At 43.7% G+C, this 10,329-nt stretch overlaps 1 protein-coding gene across 1 annotated transcript in view; it reads right to left on the bottom strand.

Annotated features, from left to right (window-relative positions):
* Positions 1-5,021, bottom strand: part of LOC112068302 (MAM domain-containing glycosylphosphatidylinositol anchor protein 2) — a 171,513-nt gene extending 166,492 nt beyond the window's left edge. The window contains exons 1-3 of the mRNA XM_024135406.2: positions 4,831-5,021; positions 3,388-3,520; positions 1,585-1,854 (exon numbers count right to left, since the gene is read on the bottom strand). Coding sequence (XP_023991174.2) covers positions 1,585-1,854; positions 3,388-3,520; positions 4,831-4,938 — 511 coding nt within the window. The 5' untranslated portion in view covers positions 4,939-5,021. The remainder of the gene's footprint in view (positions 1-1,584; positions 1,855-3,387; positions 3,521-4,830) is intronic.
* Between the last annotated feature and the right edge of the window lie 5,308 nt (positions 5,022-10,329).

Below are 10,329 nucleotides of genomic sequence, written 5' to 3'. Positions count from 1 at the left end.
GGGGGGTCTTGCTAATTGCCTATAATTTCCACCTTTTGTCTATTCTATTTGCACAACAGCATGTGAAATTTATTGTCAATCAGTGTTGCTTCCTAAGTGGACAGTTTGATTTCACAGAAGTGTGATTGACTTGGAGTTACATTGTGTTGTTTAAGTGTTCCCTTTATTTTTTTGAGCAGTGTATATCTAAGTATCAAAAGTCAATTATAATTTTAAATTATTTAAAATTCCTTATATTAAGCAAATCAGACGGCACAATTTGTAATATTTGTTTTAATATACGGATAGTCATGGGCCCACTAACACTCAGCCAAAATTTGCAAACAAAGTATTTGTGTTTAGTGAGTCCACCAGATCAGAGGCAGTAGCGATAACCAGGGATGTTCTTTTGATAAGTGTGTGAATTTTACAATTTTCCTGTCCTGCTAAGTATTAAAAATGTAACAAGTACTTTTGTGTGTCAGGGAAAATGTATGGAGTAAARGTACATTATTTTCTTTAGGAATCTAGTGACGTAAAAGTTGTCAAAAAATATCAATAGTAAAGTAAAGTAAAGATAACCCCAAAAACTACTTAAGTAGTACTTTAAAGTATTTTACACCACTGCCAGAGGACACCAAAATAGAGCTACTTCGGCAAAATAATTCTAACCCTGACTGGCTACTTTTTCTATTTGGCTGGCTACTCTATGTACTTGTGGAAAACGATGGCTTACGTCTTTCTAGTCCTTTTCAGGAGGTAAAGTAGCATCACAAAAATGCAAGAGTATATCACAGAAGCCGGGGTAAAAAACATAATTGCATAGGAATCAATAAAAGAGGGTGCTACTGGGAGCATCAAACAGTAAGCATGCGTTCTTTTTCTTTGATCTTACTCATTTGTCCCCTGAGGGTTGTTAAATCATATCTCCGGCCCTGATAGTAATTCAGTGACTACACACACACACAGCCCAGTGGCAAGGCTTTTAGAGGGGAATCAAACACGCATTGGTGCCATTTGGTCAGAATAGACCCGTTTCCAAAGATTCTTTACACGTTTAATTGAGCATCCACATCTGATATGACCTTGTACACGCTTAGAAAAAAAGATGCTATCTAGAATGTTAACAAAGGGTTCTATGGCTGTCCCCATAGGAGAACTCTTTGAATAACCCTTTTTGGTTGCACGTAGAACGCTTTTGGTTCCAGGTACAACCCCTTTGGATTCAAAGTAGAACCTTTTTACAGAGGGTTCTACATGGAACCCAAAAGGGTTCTCCTATGGGGACAGCCAAAGAAACACTTTGGAACCCATTTTTTTGAGTGTAGAATGGACACCATCTCAGGTAATTCACTAAGGCCTGAATCCTAACTTGAGATACATGTGCATGTAATTCCAATGTTTGTGCAAATCTTCCACTGACCTCAATGCAAGAATTACGTGAAGGTTTAGCCCCTAGACGATCCTAGCTACTGTTCTCCTAGACAGAGTCAGGCTTGTCCTTATGCTACCTAACTGTTTTGGTCATATTTTGAGAGTTTGTCCGGGATAAAGGTAACAAATGGAGGCTTGTCCGGGATCAATGCATTACCTCCAGGGCCTTACCTCGGACCACGATGGCAGTGGACTTCTTAGCCGGGTTGCCGACGTTGTTGCTGGCCACGCAACTGTAGACTCCTGCTTCCTCCATGGAGATGGCGGGCAGCGTGAGGGTTCCCCCGTTGAGTCGGCTTTTCTTGGACAGCTCATCCGTGTTGCGCACCCAGGTGAGGGTGGGTGTTGGCTCCCCACCGGAGGTCACACACACCAGGGTCACGGACTGCCCGGGGTTCACCACGATAGGGTCCTCCACCAGCAGTTTAATGGTGGGGGATGCTTGAAACCACAGAAATAAGTAGAATGCATTATAATGTATGTCTGTATGAAACAAGTCAATAGTTAAATCTCGGCCACCCATAATTTTTATCTCCTGCCAGCTACTCAATTAGGTTCTTGAGATGAGAGTTATGAGAAATAAAACTAGAAACTTGAAACAACAACGGAAACTCTCAGCATGGGCCAAATGTTCCCTCACCTTCCGAAATTCAAAAGACGTGTACACCTGCAAAATTCTGATTTTGTCCATATAATCAGTGACGAAAAATCTTCGCACCGGAACAATTGTTACTCATTATTTGTTCCATCCCACAGTCTATTGAGAGATGTTACAATACCATTTATGTTACGTACATCTGTCCATGAGAGATTAGTCAAAAGTCAACAAACAAGTCAATAGGTACTGCAGCTGCTGTAAACTGAGTAGTATTCTCCCAAAGGTAGGATATACACTATATATACAAAAGTATGTGGACACCCCTTCAAATTAGTGGATTTCAGCCACACCCATTGCTGACAGGTGTATAAAATTGAGCACACAGCCATGCAATCTCCATAGACAAACATTGGCAGTAGAATGGCCTTACTGAAGAGCTCAGTGACTTTCAACATGACACCATCGTCTGAGCAACAACGCCTCACTTTCATCTGAGTAACAACGGCTCAGCCGCCATTGTACTCTGGAGCAGTGGAAATGCGTTCTCTGGAGTGATGAATCATGCTTCACCATCTGGCAGTCTGACGGACGGGTTTGGCGGACGCCAGGAGAACGCTACCGGCCCCAAGATCGGTGTGGAAGAACTTGACTAGCCTGCACAGAGCCCTGACCTCAACCCCATCGAACACCTTTGGGAGGAATTGGAACGCCAACTGCAAGCCAAGCCTAATCGCCGAACATCAGTGCCCGACCTCACTAATTCTCGAGGCTGAATGGAAGCAAGTCCCTGCAGCAATGTTTCAACATCTAATGGAAAGCATTCCCAGAAGAGTGGAGGCTGTTATAGCAGCAAAGGGGGACCAACTACATATTATTGCCCATGATTTTGGAATGAGATGTTCGACGAGCAGGTGTCCCCCAATAGCATATCCTATTCCGTTACTAGTTGATATTCGGTTCTATAGTGTAGCTGTATAGTTGATGATAGGTTTTACGTTTGTAAGTTCATAACCTTTATAGGTTTATCAATAGGCACATGGCATCCCAATACCAACCAGTGGGATAAATACATTTACTAGCACGGCATAAGCAAGCCTGCTCACATACACTGTAAGTCTAATCAATGCTGGTTAGGGGGTATAGGGCCAGAGCAGGAAACCCGCAGGGCGGTGTATTAGGACCGAGTGCTTTCTCCTCTATCATTATTGGCCCTATATGTGGGTGAAGCATCACAGAGAAAAATGGCGAGCCAACAGGATTCCCATCCGTAATGAATCCGGCAATTCCGCAGCTTTCATAGGCGAAATTGCCAGATCCTTGATGTTATGAGTGCTAAACAACACAGAACAGTGTTCTCAGCCGCCCCAAAGGTTTACCTGTTTTGTTAGAGAGTTTGAAGAGAACATTCTTCTCGGGGATGCCGCACACATTCCGGACAGAGGCGATACAGCTGTAGTTGGCGTAATCCTGAGGTCGAAGGTTCTTCAGCTTTAGAATCTTGGTCTCCCCCTGCAACTCAGAAAGAGAAACAGTGTAAAGTGATGTGCCGCCTGTCGCTCTTAATGTGTCTTACAAAGTAAGATAGCAGTGGTATTGAACTGGTCTCGTCGGCTCGTCTACGTCAAAGAGCTTCCTTGGCAGTGCTTCAACAATGAGCTCATTCCCCGTCCTCAAACTAGGAGCATTATCTTTACACCGAGCTTTCAGTTTCATGAAATTCATTAGCTGTCTATTTGGATGTGCTTGAAGCGGTGCGCTTGGGACAAATGTCAAGATGCATACAAGCACTATTAACACACATGTATCGTCATGACATTGTAAATAATTTTACCAACAATAGCTGTTTTGTCTGCTCTCGTGTATGCCGCCACCTTTGTAGCACTGGCAACATACTTAGAATATGTTATTGTTCCTTATGTTCTTAATTAAAACTCAGGAGGGCATTACTAGGCTGAGGATGGCACAACATGTGAAGTCTACCTGAAAAACTAGGTTGTGTGTGTGTGTGTGTGTGTGTGTGTGTGTGTGTGTGTGTGTGTGTGTGTGGTGTGTGTGGTGTGTGTGTGTGTGTGTGTGTGTGTGTGGTGTGTGTGTGTGTGTGTGTGTGTGTTGTGTGTGTGTGTGTGTGTGAGAGAGAGGAGAGAGAGAGAGAGAGAGAGAGAGAGAGAGAAACTCCACTGGGAGAAAAATACAGCGAGCCCCTGAAGTGCCATCTTCCTCTGCTCATTTCGAGCATATCTGAGTTGTGTGAGTTTCATGCCACCGCGAGCCCAAGCTGTTCCCTTCTCTATTATAGTTTGTCTGCTTATGAAACCAGCCTTTGTGAAGCCTGCCAGACATACGACTGTCAAAATGCTCTCATCTCTCCTGTCAACGGAGCTGACTTTGCAAGGAGAGAGGAGATTAGATGAGATGTTTAAAAAAAAACTGGTGCAATTTCCCAACTCAAGTCACTGAAATTGCGCTCACAAAACATCCTCCCATTTGGGATTTGAGTGCTCAATGGGAAACTTTCTATATGCTGTGAAGGGGATAAACACACACAATTAAAACACACAATTTGCATAATAAGAAATTACTTCCTTTATGAGAATAGCAGTTCCTTAATATCTAAAATGCTGATCAGAGGAACGGGTTGTTTGATCAAGCTAAGGGTTCTCAAACAAAAATTACCCAAATGCCTGAAAAATTACCCTGAGGGCCTGATACCAATTTGTCTAGGGAACCACAAGAAACAGCTCTTGGCCGGATTTGGCACCCAGGCCACGAGTTTTAGACCCTGATCTAGATTTTGCAGCAGGTGTGGACTTTCGGCTTACTTGTGTAAAGAAGGGCTCGTAGATCTCCACGCCCTTATCCGAGCCTTGGGACAAGAACTCTTTGCCACGCCTCCAGCTGTAGCGCACTGGGGGGTTGGAGTTGGCCATGCAGCGCAGGAACACCGTCCGCTCATAGTAGAACTGCTCCTTAGCCTCCCCGATGCTCTGGTGGACGGTTACGATGGGATCATCCAAATCTAGAAAGTGAACATAGAAACAGTGGTCCTTGGCATCAAGGCGCCTCCAAACAGCCTCTGTTTGCCACACACTTGTGTAGGTCATCGCATGAAGGGCAATTACCTTTCCTTCTTAATCCCAGGGACCTATTTATATATAGTGGCTGACTTTTAATGAAGTGTGCTGGTTCAAGTGGTAGACAGCTGTTGTCCTCTTTTGCAATCACATCTTCCCCCTTAAGCTCTTTAAAGAGCCTGTGATGCCACAGACGTAATACTCATACCAAATGTGCATGACAAGAGGGAAAATCATGATTTGTTTTACATGTGAAATATAATATCCATCATATGAAAGACCATAGAAATATTTATATTTTCTATTTTTCTGGAGATTTTTCTGGAGAGCATCAGTAATGACAATCCCTGACTTCTACAGTCGACAACCACATCAAAATGACACTTTTTTTCCCTATTTATCATACATCCAACATTTCAGGAATCCTCAACTCCATCCATAATTGTCAATTAAAGGCACACGCACTCCACTGAGGTGCTTTCAAAGTTTTTTGACAGCCAGAGTAGTGCTTGAAGTTCAATGAAAAGGGCCACTTAGACTCCAAAGTTCCAGCTCCAATCGAGAGGGAGCTTTTAAAACTGTGATTTTGACAAGAGCTCGATAATGACTAAAAAGTGCTCCACGGGAGAGCCACTGGCTTTTATGGGCTACTTTGAGATGCAGACAAGCACCTTCAAAAATCTGTTTCCCACCAGCCGACTAACTACTGCGACTAACTACTACCACGGGCAGTCCAGAGCCAGACACATTTCCTGTACAAACCATTATAACGTCTTTGCATTTTTTTATAATAAATTATGGCTTTGCAGATTAGTCTGAGTCAATTCTCCTCTACGTTTTCCTTATTTCTTTCTCCTACTGCCGTGGAATGTCAGTCAGACTCAATCAAGGTCATCGTTGTGCTTTAGCCTTGCCAACCACCAAGGATTCCAACACAGCATCGCCAAGTGGCAGCGAACAGCAACACGTGTCGTTGCTTTGATCAGCTCGTCTCATTTAGCGAAGCAGGCAGGATCGATAAAAGTGCATGTGTGCGGGTATGCCACAGTGGAGCAGAGATTAGACAACATTCCAGTTCCCTTACTGAGTGAATAAAAGCAGCGATGACACTGATATGATGGTAGCGTCCACAGCATTAAGAAATGGCTGCAATTAACACTTCGGATTGTCCTGAGTAAGGACGAATAATGTGTTTGTTACCTTTGGCTTTATAGTGAGGGTATGGTACATTTCATTTACTCGGACGTCATACCTGTGGTGGCTTTCTTTTGAGGCCTTTTGTGTTTCAATTAGTAATGTTGTACTTCTACTATAGCCTTAACCTGCTTGAAACAACTTTCTTCAACCCCAACGTCATGTTGTCTGGGACAGTAAGGACTACGAGTGAGTGAGCTAATGCCTCTGTTCAGTAGCTAAAGCACAAGGCATGAGTAACTGGACAAGGGCAATCTGCAGAGGGTAAAGTACAATCGGCAGAACTTATGATGCATGCTACATCAATACAGTTACATCCGATATTATATCGATACTTTCCGATTTGCGCTCCATCTTCTTTTTAAATAGTGAGCTGACATTTTTCAGCACTTATTTCCATGATTGATCAAAACTCATTTTTTCACCTCTCTCTGCAGCAGCCATATAGTGAGCAATATGTTTGGAACATCAAGATTACAGTATCGAATCGCAATACATATAAAATCATGAAAATGGTGAGAATCGCAATACACATCATATAGGCACCTAAGAATTGTGATAATATTGTATCGTTAGGTCCCTGCTAATTCCGAGCCCTAGCAGCGAACATCGGAGGAGTGCATGGGAAAAGGGCAGGCAGGCGACCGAGGCAAGGCCTGCTCACTCACAGTAGACGTCCACTCGGATCGACTTGATGGCCGGTGAGCCCAGGCCATTCTCGGCCTTGCAGTAGTAGCGTCCGCCCTGGTGCCTCTGGATCCGGATGATGCGCAGGGTCTCGTTGAACACACTGGAGTCCTGGAAGCGGTCGGAGGCGCTACCGGCCGTTTTGGTCCACCGGATCTGGGGTTGGAGAGAGATAGAGGCCAGAGGTGACTGAGGAGGTCTAATGCTATGGACAACAGGCTCAGGCTGGACAGAGAGCAATGGGATCAGTCATGGGATAAATATATTGCAACACACACTCTGGATTTAAATGAGTCAATGAGCATGTTTTACAAGAAGTCAAATACCGAACTAGTAATAATGTATTTTCAAATATGGGCTTAATAACTTTTCAAATATGGACTTTGTTATGCTCCCATGTGAGGAACAACCAATGAAACAAATATACTGAACAAAAATCTTAACGCAACATGGACATTTTTTAAATATTTTACTGAGTTACAATTCATATATGGACATCAGTCAATTGAAATAAATAAATTAGGCCCTAATCTATGAATTTCACATGACTGGGCAAGGGTGCAGCCATGGGTGGGCCTGGGAGGGCATAGGCCTACCCACTGGGAAGCCAGGCCCAGCCAATCAGAATGAGTTTTTCTCCGGGCCGGCATGGTTTAACATTTTTTTTTTAACCTTCAGTTAACAACAAATTGTTATTTACAATGATGGTCTACCCCGGCCCAGCCTGGACCAATTGTGCGCCACCCTATGGGACTCCCAATCACGGCCGGATGTGATACAGCTTGGATTTCAACCAGGGCCTGTAGTGACGCCTCTTGCACTGAGATGCAGTGCCTTAGACCGCTGCGCAACTCGGGAGACCAGGAGCTAGGGAGTGGTTACTCGGTCTGCAGTTGTGAGGCCAGTTGGACGTACTGCCAAATTCTCTAAAACGATGTTGGAGGTGGCTTATGGTAGAGAACTGAACATTAAATTACCTGGCAACATCTCTGGTGGACATTCCTGCAGTCGTCTTGCAAATTACATGCTCCCTCAAAACTTGAGACATCTGTGGCAATGTGTTGTGTGACAAAACTGCACATTTTAGAGTGGCATTTTATTGTCCCCGGCACAAGGTGCACCTGTGTAATGATCATGCTGTTTAATTAGCTTCTTGATATGCCACACCTGTCAGGTGGATGGAATATATTGGCAAAGGAGAAATTCTCACTAACAGGGATGTGACCAAATTTGGGCACAAAATTTGAGAGAAATAAGCTTTTTGTGCATTTGGAAAATTTCTGGGATCTTATTTCAGCTCATGAGACTTTATATGTTGCATTTATATTTTTGTTCAGTGTAGTACCACACATTTTTTTTAAACTTTCTTTATAATATATTATGTCCATATACTCTCGATTGAGAATCGCAACAGAGCAAAGTGTTTGTGTAATACAGTACATGCATAACAATGATATAAATGGTAAAATTTACTGAAATGTATATCTATGGCGCCATTGATGGATAAGCGCATAAAATATATATAGGTGGCTCGTGTTTGAGTGGCTCTCGTGAGACTGCGACATGTGTCCACCATTCCAACGCCATCCAGTGGGTCTGGATTCCATATGGCACGTCAAGTTTCACACAGAACTCTGACAAAACCTCAAAAAACAGCTCTGACAATTTTGTGCAACTCTTTGAGGTATTCTCAATGGTGCTGAAGCTGTTTGATAAACAGTCTCTAATACCTAATATGTTTGAATGTTTGGAGAGAAAGGCCTCTGATATCACGGAAATCAAATGAACATGGCATCTTATGATCCTTCCCATCATGTATCTGGAAACAAGAAACAAGGCATCTGTGGCATTTGGACAGATAAAATACATTTGTGATCTGAGAAGGGAGAAGGATGAGAACATCAGTCTCCCGCTGCCTGTCTATGCATTTGCACGGATTCTGCATTTACATATACAGTATATACGATCAGTGAAGCTGTTGGCCTCCGAAGGTGAAGAAGACCGCAGCGGTCGGCAGCAGCAGTGTTCTCGGGAATGTGCAAATGGCGCTTGCAAGAAAGTGGATGTGTGGCCCCCTGTGTACACTCACTACACTCACTCTGCCAGTCATGCCAACAAGTAGAGCAATTTGCCCATTCAGCCCTGGCATGGCCCTTGCTGGGGCCTGTGTGAGCTTTCCTGTGTGGTTGACCTACATTGCAACAAAACCCTCCTTTATCATAGCGGCTCCTTATGAGCGGGGACGGCCGGGGGTCGGCAGTCAAGGGAGCTGCAGCAGAGACCCATTCAAGAGGGTAGGTGGAGGGGCAATGAGGAGCCACTAACAGCCCCACCCTTCACCACCTCCACCCTGCAAATTATCCCCTCCCACTTCCCCATTTTCCAAGTAAAATGTACTTGTTGTTTGGCTCGGTTAGCTACTTTTCTCATGGCACCATGGGTGTGGAGGCAGAATAATAATTATAATACCACTTGGGTTAAGACACGTTCCGAGCTCGAACAGAGTCACAACCTAGCTTTGCGTGTAGAGAGGAGGGATAAAATCAATTTCATGCTTTGCTGAAGATGGTAGGTAGCGTGGATTTGTTTACATGCATATTGGTGTTGGCTAAGGAATAACATGGCGTTGGAATTCATGGGGCTTAGCTTAGCCACGCCGGCTTTCTTTTTGGGGGGTTGGGAGGATAAGATGTCCTCTCTTTCCTCGGCAACATGAACCTCGGCTATAAAACTTTTAGGTCCCCACACAGTGTCTGAAATGCAGACAGGCAGAATTCCAATTCGACGTATTACTACTGAACAAACCAGGACGGTGTAAGACATTGGACAATGGCACAGATATTATCACTGTCAACTCAGGGATGCCGTCTAATTTGGGTGAGTGCTAGTTGCTGCTAATGAAAAAACAAAGATTTTCATGATGGACCACTGTATAGTCAGGTCTCGTAGGTATTACTTTGAAAATTCTCTATGTGGTTATAATGTCATGTTTACAATGTGCTTATAGATGTGTAATATATGCTTTATTATAAACAATATAATATCGTAATGCATCTTTTGTGATGGCCTGCTTCAAAGTCAGCATGTGTTTATCACGTATTCCATCCAGTCTATCAAAGCCACTGGTTGTAGCCTATGATACGATCATGAAGCACATTACAGAATGTTCCAGAAAGAGAATAAAAATAAGGTGTTCTCTGCCTTGTATGTCACTCACATAGTCGTTCACAAACACAGCAGGGCTATCATATGGTTGCCGGTTTGCCTGCATGTAGCTAGTCAGCATCAGCAGCAGCAGTAACAGCAGATGACTGGCATATGAGAGAAGCGCCTCAGTCCCTCGATCAGCACCCTGCAGTGACGTAG

This window comes from Salvelinus sp. IW2-2015, unplaced genomic scaffold (assembly GCF_002910315.2).
Source record: "Salvelinus sp. IW2-2015 unplaced genomic scaffold, ASM291031v2 Un_scaffold358, whole genome shotgun sequence".
Lineage (NCBI taxonomy): Eukaryota > Metazoa > Chordata > Actinopteri > Salmoniformes > Salmonidae > Salvelinus > Salvelinus sp. IW2-2015.
Note: the sequence above shows the minus strand (reverse complement) of the source record. Positions and strands in the feature narration are given on the sequence as shown.